Raw genomic sequence first — 17,225 nt, forward strand, 5'->3', positions numbered from 1 at the left:
GCTTTCTTCGCCCGCCAGAGGGCAACTTTGTTCGGAGAAAGCGGCAGTCCAACAACCCTGCTCTACTTACGCTGGGTCCAAGTGAGAGCGCGCGCATGCATGCCTATCCTTTCGATATCAAATTGGACGCCACAACCATCAAGTCAGGCGATCTCGACTCCTTTTCTCTGTTGGCAACAAAGCTGGGGTCATAGACTTGGCAGCCGACAGTACACTGACCGACGAATCATAAGCGCCGGAGAACTACTGACATTGAGAGGGAACGCGAGGACGAAAAAGGCGGTCAAAGATGAAATCAAGGTTCCTTCCGCGATGCGATATGGTCGCGCGATCAAGTTCGGCTTCGCCTATCGCGAGCCTCAATCGCTTGATTACGAGGCGCTCGAGGCTGCGCCCTTCGTCGCACATATTATGCGGCCGGCTAAGATAACATCACCGGCAGCGATGGGCAACTCGTACAACGAGGGAAGCTCTTGGGGAGGAGATACACACTGGCTGCACGGGAAAAACCGAGAGCTAACAGAACAAATGCGCCGCTGGAAAAACAGCAATAGACTGAAGAGAACGTTAGAACGGACACTTCGGGATAACTATCTTACCCACAGGCAGTCTCTTTTTATGGCTCTGGTTAAACTCGGTTAAACGTTGCACCACATCTTCCCTCTTTCACCGAGGTTTGTGGAAAGCTATTAGGGCACGCGAAACCTGTATAGTTATTTGGTAGTAATAATGCGGAATTAGTGTGTAATGGTGCGGTTAATGAAGCCCCTTTATCTTTATATAATGCGTATATGCAGATACCGTCATTGCGTTGTGTATCGTTATACATCTTGTCTCGTCATTGAAACCTTCTCATATATTGTGTTGTGGCTTATGACGGGCCTCGAACAGAAGCGTTCTTCTGATTCATATCTCTTGATTAACTTTATCTGCTCGCAGTGCATGCACAAGATAGTCGGTCAAATAGTGATGATGGGCGGGTTCGATTTTGTGATCCCTATCTCCGTCTTCAGGGACCGAATAAATACTGAAAAGGTACTATTTTCCCGATAATTTCACAGCAGAATGGGTACCTGAAAAACACGTATCACATATCGATGCTATTCTCTCACAACCTGCCCATGATATCCAATATATATCCTGCAGATATCCAATATATCCCGGGTTGTGAGTGTTTCAGCATTTGCTTGAAGTTGCGACAACGTGATGGGCAAGGTGCTTATTGTATCCGGCCGGCCACCTCTTGGAGCTTAAATTATGTCATGTTTCTCTGGCACACCATCTTCTATAACCGGCATAGTTCCCTTCCCACTGCGCGGGACAGTTACCGAACTTTTTTCCTTCATTGAAGGAGGAGAGGCAGAACACTCACCGGTAGATGAATTTACATTCCTGACTAAATGCTCGATTTCATCAGTTCCTTCCTAACATAAACCCATTTGCTCAACACAAAACCACAATGTACTGCCGCAACAAACGTGCACGCGGACACTGTACAGCCCATGGAAGGTGCTCATTCGATAATGAGCTAGTTTCGTGAGTTGGTTTAATAAGCAATTACTAATATAACTTAACGAATAATGCAACGTAAACATTAGGGCAAATAAAATATTAGTTATTGCACAACGATTCAGATTATTTTAATAAATGTGAGGTAGTGATCAATAAAGCACTCCTTATCTAACAAACTGCTTTAATAACTCATAAACTGGGCACTTGTTCCATTCGTGTCCTAACTGACGCAACAAGTGAAACAAAGTTTACGTTATAGTATAGATGAAACAAGCGAAGCGTGACGTGCCTGTGACTCCAGGGATTAGGAGAACATACCACAGGACAGTACGGAGCTCAATACACACGCGAGACGTCACCGGTTACGCGGGCTGCCGGCGGGCGTTATACCGGGGGAGCCACGAGGACACTGTCAGTAGAGGAGAGGGGTATCCATTAGCGGTCGTGCTTGCCTTTGACATTGAAGTGCCGCGCTCGCGTTGCTTAACCAGTTTTCTTCGCTGGTCCAGCTCGCGTAAACAACAAAGCGGCTGCGCTGCGAAGAAATGAACCCAGCAACCGGAATAAAATAAAAAAAAAAAAAAAAGAAAGAAAGAAAAAGAGTGCGGCAAGGACTAGCCCGCTTAAATTGGCCCGATAACCTTGCTAGGAACGCGGCATCGGCCGGGGCCACTTTCTTCGCCGCCGGCGAAGCCAAGGCGAGCAGCTCCCCCGCGTCTTCCGGCCAACGAGAGAGACGCGCGGGCCGCCGGCCGTCCGGACCAGCGTTGAGCCCTGAGTTCTCGAGTGTGAATTACAAGCTGTTGCGTGTGCTTCAACTGGTGGCGCCCTCTTAGCTCCTCTGTCACCACCTGGTCAATTCACGTCCCATGCGGTGCGGGTAACGTGCGCGCCTAGACTGAGCAAGTTACAGCGTTTTTTCTTTTTCACTTAGCGCAAAACCCATCGTTGTCAATACGAAAGGAATGTTAAGACGCGATTCTGCCGGAATAATAATAATAATAATTGGTTCACAGGAAGGGAAAGGCGCAGTATATGTCGCACTTGTTTCTGCGGAAACCTGATGGCAGAAAACTGAATTACAGTAATGAGATTACTGTAATTTAATGTAATGTAATTTAAGAAGGTAAGGCGTCAAAAGGCTGCTGAAGGGACAGATGGTGCAAGACGGCCAGAGTTCAAACCTAGTTGGGAGTGCAGTGGCACTCCCTGTTGCGTCGGCTAGGCCGCAGTGGTGCCTGGTTACACTCGTCATCATGGAACGAGAGAGGGAGGGAGGCAAGCGGAAGGGCCCATGGAGTGCACATTACTGAGCACTCCATGGGCCCTGAGCACTCCATTCAATTACTGGACGGTAATTCTAATGTAATTTCATTACTTTTTCAGAGCAGTAATTAGTAACGTAATTTAACTACATTTCCCATTTCTGCGAGTTTCAGCTAAGTAATTAGAAATGTAATTTAATTTCTTTTTAAAAGTAATTTTGCCATGCATGGAACCGCGCAGTAAGGGAAGGGGGGAAGGTGGGAGTGAAAGTGGAAATAGAGAAAGGGGAGTCGTAGTGGAGGGCTACGGAGTAATTTCGATCACCTGCGGATCTTTAGCAGCAGCCCCATTTTCACGAATAGATGAGAATAGAGAGTGAGAGAGAAAATGTAGGCATTTTTGGAGAAGACTGGAACGGTGTAGTCTCTGGGTGGAGTGAGCTAGTTCATCGAAATAATGGATAGCTTCTCATATCCATGCGAAAAGAAAGGAAAGTTAGTCTATTTCATCAACTCCAGATTCTTCGCAGTAACTGTTGGTATTGCGGCAGTAAACTGCGCCAAGTGTAGGCGCAAACAATGCTCACACGTCTTGGCTGGCGTGTCTCTTCGTCTAACCATCTTTGCGAATTTTAACTTATTTGCTAGTGCTGTTCTATAGCTCCCCTTTGGACTACGCATTTATTGGACACTCTTGGTCGAAAAAATTGGTGTCTGCTGATATAAAACTTCTCATTTTAGAGGGGAGGGGGGCTTTCTCATAAATTAGCCCCTGCGTCGCAGCTCTTAGTCCTTTACTGCACATATTCAATACAAAGTTTACAGATTGATACACGCATCAAAGCCAATTCATAACACACTTAACCTAAACACTGACCCGCTATTTCAAAAGCACAGCGTTCACACATCACAACCTCAGTGCTCCCTTCCAATCAAAATTTCTATTTTCAGTCTCCGATTTCAATTCTGAATTTCAGTTCTTCACAGTTCCAACGAATTCAACCCCAGCCAACTCCTGCTCGTGTTTTGCTTCAGAGGCTAGTAGCATCAACGTCGGCTGCATAGAATCGGAGGTCCTAAAACCACCACAATCGGCTCAGCGCGTACGGCGCGCCGGTCGCGGTTGTCCTCCGCGAAGGCCCTTTACGGCTGCAAGCTGCCCCGACGGTCAGGTCGGCGCCGCGCCACTACCGGCACCTCTGGCGCGTGTGCGACCTTGCAGCCCGTTCCTTCCTTCCGCGTTGGCCCGTATAACGGCTTCGGCGGCCCGGCACCAAGGCGCCTTCGCCGAGGTCCCCGCGCGTGCAACCAGGAGACGGAGTCGAGGCAAACTGTGGTGTGCTCGTGCGCATGCATAAAGGTCGTTGATCTACGTCACCGCGGAGGACATTCCCACGAGGGGGGCGTCGCAGCGGCTCTCTTTTGTGCGTCCTCTGTTTCGATGGTACACGCGGCGTTGCCTCTTTAGAGTAATCGTCTGAGGGGCGTGCAGTAAGCAAGCTGCGCGCTTATACTGTATACGCACCACCCGCCACTCTTCACTACATATTACGCCAGCATCAATATCGTGTGTGAACCGCGCACAAATACATTGCGCTAAACGGCTGTTGTCCCAGTGCAATCCGTAATTTCCCCTAAATACGCTCGGCAAGCTTGACTCGCAATCATGAATAGTGCCTAATTCGGTTTTGCTTCCCCATCTGAAACACTTCCTGACTCGCTTGGACGGTAGACAGATACAAGAGACCGACAGCGGCCCCGGGCTCGAACCCAAGGCGAAGTTTTTTCCAACTGTAGTAAGATTCCGGGGAAACCGTGTAGCTTACCTTTGCAGCCATATGTCAGCGCTCAGGTGGCTGATATTGAGCAATCACTCCACTGAATGGATTGTATCTTTAGCTAAACTTACGCTGAATCAAGCTGTACCATGCTACATCTAACAGTACCATGATGCTGTAAATACTGACACAACAACAAAAACTAAAACACAGCTTTAAGAAACAACACCGTGCATAACTAAAGAGTAAATACTTCATTGTAGAGTGAGGCGCGCCTCTTCATTGCGAGGTAAAGATGACGTGGCGCAGTGCACACAACGTGCTAACAAGGGCTGCTATAAAGTAAGATATTTCTCGCATCACAAAGCTTGAGGGGGAGTCGTGATTGTAAGGTTCAGAATGAATTTCCCGACAAGGTTCTGTAAAGCCAACCAATATCTCGGTACATGGCCTCTTTCCCATTTGGACTTAATAGAAACTCGGTGGTCATATAAATATATTTAAGCTGTAGAGCAAGCTCTGCAAGTTGAACGATAAACCTTTGTGTGAGTATGTTCCCATTTCATCGCTATAACGACAGAACTCACGTCTTTCTTTGCGAAACCCGCCTGCATTCCTTCGTTTAGCTTTCTCGTAACACACCGCCCTTTTTCTGAACTTACGCCTACCATGACAGACTCGTCGGATAAAAAAGATAAACCGTGTGCAAGTATCTGTTACGCAGCTATTAATGAATTATTCCCCACTGTGCGCACGATCTCTGTATTTGCCCACACACCGCGAAGTCTGGCGCAATACGCGTCCCGGCCTGCTGATGCAAGTCCGGAAGGGCATGGACAGGCGTTTTGACCCACGACACCCTCGCTCAAGGGCTCGGGACTGTCCAACAAGTGTGTCGATCTATAAGGCTGACCTGTCGATACGAGCAGGCCATCCATCTGGTGACCGTCGAAGCGAGGCGGGGCTGTCACCGCCGACCTTGCCATAGCCGGCTCGACAAAAGGATCGCTCGGGGCCGTGAGGACGTGAGTGCAACTGGCCGCGGAGGTCGCCGGGCGATGACGCGACTATGAGGTGCCGTTGGCTCGCAGGGAGCGCAACCAGCGCATGGAGCGCTCGTTGATAAGAGGCGATGCAGTGCTTCGAGAGAAAGAAAACGGGAGAAAAAACGCAGATCAGGCAGCTGCAACAAGAAAAAGCACTGAGAAGTTTTGTGAACTTTGAGCCTCGCTTTACTGCCGGCTTTCACTGTCTTCCAACAATAAATGAAATTTATTTCTGCGTTAAAAATTGAAGCAGAACTGCTGGTCATAATATAGTTAAGTCCATAAACGTCTTATATGATATTTGTTTCTTTGCGCAATCAGGCAGGTAGACGAAGACGCAAGAAAGGTGCAACTTTCTACGTATACACCCCTATGGGTTGTAGTGCGTGCTGAGATAAAAATATATTGATGGACTGCACACTGCGGAAACCAAGCAAGGTTCAGACTCTATGTAATACGCAGAACTTTATTCCTTGAACTTTATCCCCCTCTATGGAATTAAGTCGTCAGGAAACAATACGTCCGTTCCGCTGAAAGTAACGCACAGATTGATTTAACCCTTTCATTCACCCATGGCGTCTTTCTCACGTTATAATGCCACCGCGCAGTGCAGAGATTGACCCGGAGACCTTCGTTCGCGCTATTCCGGCGCCTGCAGAAATGGCGCTTACTGAGCTTTGGTAGCCATCTATAGTGTGGATATATAATAGGCAGCCTTATTGCAAATAGGTGCGTGATTACTGCACCTCTCTACTCAGGGCCAAGCGTTTTACATAATAGCTAATATCACCAGCAGCGCGGCTCTCGATCGTACACTGTTGCACAGCGCATCTGAACAATGAAGTGATTTCCTATCGAAGAAGAGGTCGTGCTGTTGTGCTATTCAGTCGCCCGTCCACTCCTCGCGCAAATGCAACGCTTTCGTTCGCCTTGGCAGTAGCACCCATGGCCGGACCCAAGCATGCCAAGCACAATAGAAAAAAAGAAATAAATAAATAAAGAATAGGCGCCGCCGTCGGACGCTCGAGCTATAAAGGGAAGTCAGCGGCGGCGGGTATGTTGCGTCCCGTTCACCTTGATCCGAAAATTCGCCCGTCCCAAGGTTCGCCGAGGGGAAAGTCGAAAACTCGAGACGGGCTGAAGGCGAGGGCGGAGCGTATTTGCTCGGATGTGCACGAGCGAGAGTATTACAGCGAAATTACATAAAACGAAACAAAAATAAAGAACATGTGCGCCCACCAACCCCGTCGTCGGCCGCCGCGATGCATGAGCGGCTCAAGCGAACTCTCCGACCGCGCCTGTGCGAGCTTCCAAATCCCACGTATACCCTGTGCCAAATGCCCCGCACCCAAACGGTTTCACTTTTCGAAACGCAGCGCGCACGTGCTGGCTCGTGAGGAGAGCACAAGCGATCACTGCAGGCATCCTGGCTTGGATTAGCGGTTTGCCTTTGGCTGCTGCCAAAGCGATCGACGCCGGCACGCACTTAGGATGTTGCTACTCGAGACAGCCTTGAACAAACTGGGGCAAAGAGTATATTTCTCATGCTGCAGGCGGGCCAATAACAAACTTCCTAGATGATCGATAGTGAACTTTGATCGATAGTGAACTTTGCTTTCCGAGCCGTTCGAGCTAAAAGATGACATCATGTTGCGCGAATAAAAAACATGCTACTTCGTCATGTTATGCAAGGTAAACCAACACGCGTAGTTTTTTTCTTTTTCTTTTTTTTTTTTTGTTTACCGTTAAGGATTAACTGAATCAATCTAGGTCTTCTCAAGCAACATATTCATTGTCCAATACACCCCGGAATGTTCACAGTATCTGCGCTCTTGCTTGGCTGTATTTTTCTTACATTCGTACACTATCCGCATTCTTGAAAAGCTGCAGTATATGTTCATACTCAGAAATTCTAGACAAGCGCATTTTTTTTTTTATAACGGTGGGTAGTGTATAATAAGGTAGTAGTTGCCCGTAAACATCTACCCAAAAGCAGCCCTATGGCTGCACGGAAAAAGTACATTCTAGGGGTGGTGCAGTGGTAAGACGCCCGACTACTGCCCGGAGTTCCCGGGTTCGAACCCGACCTCGGCGGCTGCGTTTCTATGGAGGCGAAACGAAGTGGCGTCCGTGTGCTGTGCGATGTCAGCGCACGTTAAAGATCCCCAGGTGGTCGAAATTACTCCGTAGCCCTCCACTACGGCTCCCCTTTCTCTCTTTCTACTTTCACTCCCACCTTCATCCCTTCCCATACGGCGCGGTTCAGGTGTCCACAGAGTAAGTGTGACAGATACTGCGCCTTTCCCTTCCTGTGAACCAATTATTATTATTATTATTATTATTTAGGAAGATTTTTTTTTTTTTTCACGTACCGTAAGATTGCTCAACAACAATCAATGCACGTACAGATCATCTCTCACGATTCTTGTATCTTTCAGCTATTATTGTCAAAAACGCACCCCATTTCTATGACAGTCAACTTGGTGCGAGTGCAGCGTCAACTTGATACCAACATATACTGGACAAGCTAATGAGCGCAATTCGTTGCACAGCATAAAATTCCAATATAAAAATATATGTCCGCAGATTCCTGTCCTTCGGGAGGCTCACAACTTTTGGTATTAACGTTTTTTCCGTCGTCAAAAATCTTTTCAATTGGTTTATGTTAGCTCAACATAATTTTTTTCCAATTAACAGATTAAAAAAAAAGTCAACCTGAAGATTTAATAATAATAATAATAATAATTGGTTCGCAGGAAGGGAAAGGCGCAGTATCTGTCACACTTACTCTGTGGACACCTGAACCGCGCCGTAAGGGAAGGGATGAAGGTGGGAGTGAAAATGTAAAGAGAGAAAGGGGAGCCGTAGTGGAGGGCTACGGAGTAATTTAGACCACCTGGGGATCTTTAACGTGCGCTGACATCGCTAAAGATTCGAAAGTTTCAATATTTCTGTACAACGGTATCTGATAGTGTTCCACATTTTTCTCGCAATCAAAATTTGCTGTCGAAACAGCTGTAAATTTGGTGAGGATGAAATGCAGGAACAGCCTTGTGCCAAAATTTTCGACGCCTGTCTAAGAACCTTTATAGGCCTAAAATTATTCTGAGTTCTCTAAAAACACCACCTCTCATATCCCACGAGCCGCTTCGGGAATTAAAAACAAAGCAGAAAAACGCACATAAGCTTCACTTCGCTCTCTTCTTTCTGCGTGAAGCGTGACCAATCTACAGAAGACTTCAATGAAGACTAGATGCATGCTAACATTCGGCGATAAGGCCTTGCTATGTACGCCCCTCTTGAAAAGACTCCATATGGGTGCGCTATCATAACCAGCAGCTTTTGGAGTACAACAGCTCAGCACTATGCTGTCTCGCGACATCTTTGCATTTCTGTTTCCCTCTGGTGTCTCTTTTAGAGAGAAAAATTCAGCGACTCAGCAGTTCGCACTGATCCTTTTGCGGCCGTGACAATGTCTCTCTTAAAGGTGCAAGTTGCCAGTTTCAAACGAAAACGATGAGATAGACAACACGAACCAACCAACAAACAACACAGGATCCAAGACGCGCCCGCGCACTCGTATATACCGGCCCAGGAGAATCGCTAACTCGCCCGTCCGAGAACCAGCCGGCCCCCAAAGAGATGCACAGCGCTTGCAGCTGCGAAGCTCGGGAGGCCCGGCGCCGGGGAGCTGAGGGCCGGCAGGGCAAAAAAAGAATCACGATCTGCATACGGTGACCGTTGCCAAAAAACGGACGCGCCGCTCGACGGAGTCCCGAGGTTATTGCCGTGGCGCCAGCCTGCGTCCTTGCCGGCCGACTTTTCAGAGATAACAAAATGGCAGACATGCGCACTCAAACGCTCACACAAAAAGAAAAGCGCCCGAAAGAAATCAGGTAGGAAATAAAGGTACCTCTGGGCAGGCTTGTGAGCCCGAAGATAGATACGAAAGTGAAAAAAAAAAAAAAAAAGGAAACAAGCGCAGAGGCGTCCCGCCATGCCTTCTGAATCACGGGGCCATCAATTATCGAAGGTGATCGCGCGAACGCCCCAGTATATAAGAAAAGAGGTCCTGGCACCCTGCCCGCCTGGTCTGGAGTCGCTCGCGAAGCCGCGCGCGCATGAAAACCCATCCATCGCTCTCGGTGCGGTTTTGCTATATACACAGCTCGGCAACAGTCGCTTGCCTTCAGGCTTGCGCACCTTCCTGTCTGCCAACATTGCAAGAGGCTCGTGCGTATGCCCTGCACTGAATTCACAGTGAACTCTCTCCGAAGAGCTGAAGGTTCTTCCGGCTTTTTTTTTTATATGCTTTTTTATTTATCGCACGTCGTAGGTAGCGTCATCGATCAAGCAGTGACACCCGGCACTAACTTGGAGTGTTAAGTGCAGGTGCAAGTTGAGCTACCGCCCTTATGAGCCTGCATTATCAGCGCGTGTACACGGGCTAGCCGTGTGCGATGATTCAAGACGGCAATTACAAGAAGTACTGGAGGAGACGGGAATCCTGGGGACGAGGTCCAGTTTAAGCGTTGATAATTATTTAACCCATGGATGCCGATATCGCCGCTGAACTCCCGCGTACTTTTCCCAACTATGGCTTATAATACCCAGGAAAAATAACGAAACGAGGCAGACTTTACGAAAGTCTGGTTTCTCAGACGGCACTTATTCAACACACTATTGTAGGTGCAAAACACACGTACTGAACTTGAAAAAGAAAAGCGAATAGAGGGCAATATAAAACGCCTTTGCACTTATGTTAGTCGCTGCTCCCGCTACGCAAGATATATTGAGATTCAGGTGGTTCATAATACCATAATTGCTACAGAACGCCGCTTTTAAATTCGGATACCTGGGAAAAGTGGACATGTCTTGAAAGCGTATTCGCGACTATATAGTTTAAACAGTAATGCAGCATAATTTTTTTTTAATTGTTGAGCTTTGAATCATGCCTTTTGAGTTAGCCTAAGAGACAGCACGATTCAGAGCTATAGCGGATAGCAGGCACATATTTTACTAAGTGCTAAATTAATGATCAAGAGGCCCACTCGTGGGGAAATAAAATTAATGCACGAGCCAGCAGGTCACAGCACGTTGCTCCTTGCTTACAGCACGAGAGTTTTGCATGGATGCAAGCCACTTATCAAGCTGACCCCGCTGCCTTCGGGTAACGGCCTCCCAACTTCGCCTACTCAGCGATAAAAGACGTTTGTAGCAATACTGCATGGACCTGTGGCTGCTGATGTTACAGCAACTATACAGATTGGACCAGGTCAACGGACTGTTCGATTGTTTTCAATAATTGCTCTAGAAAAGTCGTACCGGAAAAAAAAAATAAAAATAAAAAACGAAAACAGAGGTCGTAGGCGGGAGGCGCGAGGTTCTACCCTCAGTGCTGATACAGCGGGCACTAGCTTTCCCCTGGCTTGGTCCTCGGCTCCTTTTTGCTCGTCAGTGTCAGTAATTGCAAACAATGCAATGAAACTAAAGGTGTTTGAAAAGAATACGGTACATAAGTATATACATAAACCTCCTAAACGGTGGCGATGTTTCCACTGGCCTCTGCACGCCTCAGAGAGCCAAGTGCGCAATACGGGAGTCAAGCGAGACAGAATTTTGATGGAGATCACGTTATTGTCGCCTCCACGCATGTACGAGTGCTCCAGCAATACCGAGGGAGGTTTCTCGCCCTATGTATGCATCAGGAGGCGACGACCTCAAATGATCTTCTGACATAACCAGTACGCGTTCGCTTACATGGAACGACACGTTGTTTTAGAGGCATGCGGAGATGAATTCTAAAATATCTTCTCAGGGAATGTCAGTCCTCCTGAATGTTTTCATTTCAAGAGGTTCACATATGTATACTTTGCCATATTGCATAAACTAACACGGCAGCACTTGCATGCATATGCCTCATTTCTGGCTGAAGCATATTTATTGTTTGCCTTGGTCTTAGCTTAGACGTCTTTGGTCGTCGCTGCATTTCCAGCAAGTATGTCTTTTCATTGTTTTAATGAGCCAGCGTTAGAGGCCTCGTTCTCAAGAAAACCCCACGACGGCGTTGACGGCATTGAGAGCGATAAATCAAGGACATGACCCTGACAGGTGCTAGTTAGCAGCTGACGTGGCCAGACAATGACTAGTCGTCGGGTTGTGTGAGCTAACAAGACCACATGAGATGACCGAGTTTGGTAGGAGTTTTATCCGTGAGACGCAGGGGGGGGGGGGGGGGGGGGGTATTAAACCCATCGGTGCCCTTATTGGTCCAGCTTCAGACACGATAACCATATAGGTCACGCAGGCACGTTAATGTGACTCGGTTGTTAAGAGGGGATTAATATCTATGCCGGCTAGTCTTCCACCTAATTGGGTAGCTTACGACCAGTATCTCGTGGCTTAAGCACACATTAACATTTGGTTAGGGAAGAGAAAGATACACCACCGGCAAGTAGGCGCGATTGGAGCTTGCCGGTCAATAAGAACCACATGTAATCGCCCCGACTGCACCAACTTAATATAAGAGCTAACACAATAGCCATGGCACCTTAAGCGCCGAGGCATTCGACTCTGCGCTGACGGCGTGCGAATCGCCTGAATTGCGGCTGATTCTCACATGCGCGCTGTTTTTCTGTACGTGTATTTTTTTTTTTTTTTTTTTTTTTTTTTTGCTCGACATTTTCGCGAGCTGTCGAAGATTCTGATTTTTTGGAGTCGTTATCGGCTGCAACGTTATGAGGTTGAATCCCCTCATCTGGCCTCGTTGTGAGAACGGAGAGGCACATGGAAGGGGAGATAGAGACGCCCTGGATACCGACGTCGCCTCCGCCGGTAACGACCTGTCTATGGGGTGCGGCTGGAGAAGCGCGCGATGTACGATTGTGAAGGATGAGGCTACGCGATGGGCCATCGGCCGCTCTCCCTTGCTCGCGATCGGGGGGTCATTATATCGAAAGACGCAGGGAGGGAAAGAGGAGTGCGTTTCTTTTGTTACGCTCTAACTATTTCGCTGCAATTAGCCTCCTCAAGTGACAGGGGGCGTGGCTTTCTCTAGCGGCACCCCAGTTTTCAGTTCTACGTTGAACAATGCTGCCGATGAAAATGTTAGAAAGCCTGGAAAGAGAGGGGTAGAAATGTGTCTTGTGATAACTATATTGCTGTTTTTTTTGTTTTTTTCTTTACTACGCCTTTTCTGATATCGTATTCTCGCGTTGTTTAATTTTTTGCTCCTTTCATATTTTTTTTTTATCTTATTTTGCCGCCCACAACGTCGTAAGGCTTTAATGCAATTCCCTTCATTTTTTCAGGCGTTATTCAGGCGGACATTCCATCCCGACGAAGTTTTTCTTTACCGCTGCCTTTCATCAGCACGGTGTTTGAATGGTCGCCGAGACAATTTTTAAATTGCGCAATACCAACGGTAATAGAATAATCGCGAAGCAGGAGCTCTGGAATGCTGCCGCTGCTTGTAATTTCCCGCTGCCAACGTGCCTGGAAATCTAGCATGTTTTAAGACAATTGTTGGCGAAACGTGATCCCATTTGCACAATTTCATTTCTGATGTTGGTTGCCCTTCTATTGTTAACGCGGTTCGACTGTCGCCATTTTACTGGGTAAAAATAACCAGGTCTGTGGTTAATTTTGCTAACATCAAAACCGCTGGTAAAGTTTTGGTTATTATTACCACCAATCGCAAAAGCCTGACACATTTCTGTACGTGGGCGCATTTTTTTTTTTTTCATTTACTCTGGATACTTCCCCAGCATGGTCAACCATTTCAGTAATTTTAATTCGGCAAAAGCATTTGCGGGAACAACTGCTAGCGAGTTAATCCTCACGTCATTCGAGACATCGATTTGTATTAACGAACTGGCCCCTATATAGCTTTGTGTGCAGCACAGAAAAAGAAGAAGATACTTTTTAACGAACAAAGTTTTTATCCAGTTTGTTTATTCCTACGAGATGCTATGTACGGTCGGGACGAGGGATTGAAGTCACAAAAGGCAGAAGAGTGCCGAAATTAGAACAAACTGATGAGAGAAGAATTATGATAGTCATGTAAAATATTTTTACATTGGTCTAGAGAGTGATGTAGCAGTTTCTTAAGTTTTTTAAATGAAATAATAATTCCCTACAAATGGATGAACAAAAAGCACATTGCATGACGCTGATTACAAGGATAGGGTAGGAAGGACAGAAGTTCTCACTGTCAGCGGGATCGCATAGCAAGGATTACCTAGGTTCGTTCCCTATTTCTTAATAAGCAAAGACCTAGAAACTAACGGATTTCTCTTCAACTATTCATGTAGGGTACCAACTGCCAATACCAAGTAGTTACCGATTCGGTGACAATCATAACTGACTTAAAGCAAATCTTATCGTACCATATAACTAATAATAATAATAATAATAATAATAATAATAATAATAATAATAATAATAATAATAATAATAATAATAATAATAATAATAATAATAATAATAATAATAATAATAATAGTAATAATAATAATAATAATAATGCATTCTGGCCTGTTATTAGTTACGTTTTGCCAGTTCAGGCGAGGCTTAGCGCGTCTTTGTTGACAAAGAGTGTGTGAAGTGGCAATGTCTTAAAAACACAAGTTTATGTTGAAGGACTGTTCCCAGGTCAGTTTGTTTCTCTACTGCCCGTATTTTCGGCCACCCTATGCGAATCCAGAGTATAAAGAAATACACAAACAGGTATATAATTATATAAACAGCCAGTATGCTGCACAAAGAAATTGCACCAGTCAGGAAATAGCAGAAATTTCAAATTGCGGGAAGATGAAGGTTCCCTCAATACGATGTGCAGTTATCCCAGAGAAGAATGTATCAAATCGAAGCAAAGTGTTCGACGGCATTCACTGCGGTAGGCGACGTAATACCATTAAAAGAAGGGAAGAAAAAAATATGACCCGGACGTGATTCGAACACGCAACCTTCTGATCTGGAGTCAGACGCGCTACCGTTGCGCCACCGAGTCGGGTTGCCTGCACTGTCAGCAAGAACAGTTATTCTGAGTACGTTTATCATAACTGAGAGCGTTTATCATAACTGTTTGTGTAGCAGAGGAGGCAATTTTATCGTTGTAGTTGCTGTTGCCTTGATAAAGAGACGGTTTTCTGGGAATAGACAGTATCTGCGACAGCCCTCGAAAGCACCAAAACAGCCTGCATCGGCGGCGTTTTTCATTTATTTTTTTTTTATGCACAATCTTGGCTGTTTGTTTTCAGGATAAATAGGACTGCTGCCCTGAATTTGTACAGTGCGCTTATCAGGAACGGCTCAACAGCATGTGCCTCAAAGCGCCCAGCGACATGGCCGGCTAAAATAGGGAGCTGTAGAAATGCACTTTCGTTTCAATGTGCAGTTGCTTCGCATTTAGAAATATCTTCTAATGGACACCAGGAACTGCTTCGTAAATCAGCGTCAAGACGTTTCAGTGCTATAAAATGTACTGACTGTAACTTGCTCGAATTAAATGCGATCAATAAAGGGAGTATAGTCCAATCAGAACCGGCGCGCTGTTATCAGTCCCAGTGTATTAGGCCAACTCCCATTGTGCAGTCGATTTCAAACAAGGAAAAATTACTTATTGGCATCCAATTTAACACGAATCTTTTTCGCAAGGTTTGAAATTAAATAATACATTGCAAACCCATAAATGCATTGGACAACCACTGTTCCTACTTCGAGCTGTTGATCTATTTGGCTAGCCGCCATCTTTAGCTTAGTTGCTGCAGGGACTCCTCGGCATAGAGTTAATACACAAACTCTTTGTATTAGCTCCATGCTCCTCGGACCGGCGGGGAACCCCGTTTCGATTGACTAACGAGGACGAAACTTGGAACGTGAGCTCTAAGCTTCGCACTGCGATTCTCAAGGTCATTTACTTGCGCGTTTGACCTTGAGCCGGTTGTTGTTGTTGTGGCTGCATAGGAAGAAGGAAAAGAAAATGCACGGGCCTGCTACTGGCTCTGTAGCTGAGCCACCTCCGCTGCCTCGCGCAGACAGAAGAGAAAATAGAGAAGAAAGAAAAGGAAGAGGGAGAGAAAGACGCGCGCCGCAACAACAGCCGTCGTCCACCACCGAAGAGGTGGCGGGTGCAATGACGGCCTACAACAGGTAAAAATTCGAACAGGCTAGCCCCCGCCGCAAGCGGCAGTGACCTACCTGTCCCAGCCCCATCACGGGAGTAGAAATTAACCTTGAGCCGGAGGCGCCGTCGGGGAGGACGCCAAAATTTCGACAACCTGGTGTTATTTAACGTGAACTAACCACATGACGAAGTGGGAAGTTTAACAACTGCTTCTCCGGCGCTGGTGCTTAGTTTCGCCACCGATGAGTACTACATGGCATTGCGAGTGCTTCGGCGCAAGCGTCAGGCTTCTTGTAGCCATTGTTAATGGAGCCTACGCTCGTATAATTAGGTTTAATCGGGATAAGTCTCCGCAATCTTTTTTTCTCCAAATGCGAAGCTTCTGAGAAAGTTGTAGGGTTTTCCCGTGAGACTGCATGGCTGAGTTCAGATACACGCTAATGTGTAACGACTTTTCTTAAAGGCCCACTGTCCACCCTTCGGTCGAATTTTTTTTTTTTTCCGCGGTGGCTGTGAGGCTTCGCCCTCACAACACAAGGCCGCAAAACGTTTTTGAAAACAACAATTAATAACGGAGTTACAGCCACCCCAATCAATCGATTTTGCGCTTCCCTCTCCTTCCGTTCCCTCTCAGAGGTTTTTCACTCTCCTGTCCGGTCGTCTAGCCTCCACAAGACAAATCCCTCTTCCTCCTCAGAGTTTGGCGGGAGGTGGGGCGGGGCACTCTGAAAAAAAAAAAAAAATAACGGGCGAGGGAGCGCGCGCCGCTGGATTCAGTCTGGCCGTGACGAGAGAAAAGCGCGCAGCGAGCGGTAGACACCCATCCTTCACCCTCAGACAGCGAGACGGACCAATGGACGTCGTTTTCGACAAATACGTCATTGCTACGGTTCGACGGGCCGGCGCAGGGAACGGGAAAGCTGACTTCCCGAAGGGGAGCATGACAGAGCGTTGATTTGTATTTTCGTTGCTTTGCGGCGCGCGTGTGACTGTAGCATTTTGCAAAGACTATCTCTGGTACCTGACCGAAACACTGGGCTCCTTCGCTTAGAAGGTCCTTCCCTGGACAGTGGCCCTTTAAGGAACAAGATTGTGGCATCAATGAGGCCTAGCAACGTGCTATGATGACGGGTTCATGTGTGTACGTAAATGCAGATAATGCGCCATTGGCATACAGACAGGTATATTATTTTACGAGAGGGGTTACACGCCGCCAATCAGGAAAAAATGGGCAAAAGAGAAAAGGCCGAGTTGGCGGAGGAGGGAGACGCGATTGGGTGTGTTCTGACACCGAAACACATCTATTGGCTACGCCCCTGTGAACTGCGCTGTCGAACAATGCGCACGAGTTCTTTCCAAAGGCTTGTAAATAGCGCAAACACTCGTCAAGAGGTGTGCCAAGGAAAAAAAAAAGAAAAATTCAATCGCAGCTCGGTCTTCAATGCGCGGTAACAAAAGAAGCTTTACTTCTCCGAAATTCGCGGCGCATAATTTCGAA

General features: G+C 46.9%; 1 protein-coding gene and 1 non-coding gene across 2 annotated transcripts in view; both read right to left on the reverse strand.

Moving 5' to 3' along the window:
* Window positions 1–9,822, reverse strand: part of LOC146208082 (uncharacterized) — a 194,657-nt gene extending 184,835 nt beyond the window's left edge. The window contains exons 1-3 of the mRNA XM_084578034.1: window positions 9,789–9,822; window positions 9,210–9,292; window positions 5,469–5,695 (exon numbers count right to left, since the gene is read on the reverse strand). Coding sequence (XP_084434160.1) covers window positions 5,469–5,695; window positions 9,210–9,292; window positions 9,789–9,822 — 344 coding nt within the window. The remainder of the gene's footprint in view (window positions 1–5,468; window positions 5,696–9,209; window positions 9,293–9,788) is intronic.
* A 4,717-nt stretch (window positions 9,823–14,539) lies between these two features.
* TRNAW-CCA (transfer RNA tryptophan (anticodon CCA)) lies at window positions 14,540–14,611 on the reverse strand. The gene has a single exon. It is a non-coding gene; the product is annotated as a tRNA-Trp (tRNA).
* Between the last annotated feature and the right edge of the window lie 2,614 nt (window positions 14,612–17,225).

Source organism: Amblyomma maculatum, chromosome 1, assembly GCF_055883805.1.
Source record: "Amblyomma maculatum isolate TAMU_Amacu chromosome 1, ASM5588380v1, whole genome shotgun sequence".
Taxonomy (NCBI): domain Eukaryota; kingdom Metazoa; phylum Arthropoda; class Arachnida; order Ixodida; family Ixodidae; genus Amblyomma; species Amblyomma maculatum.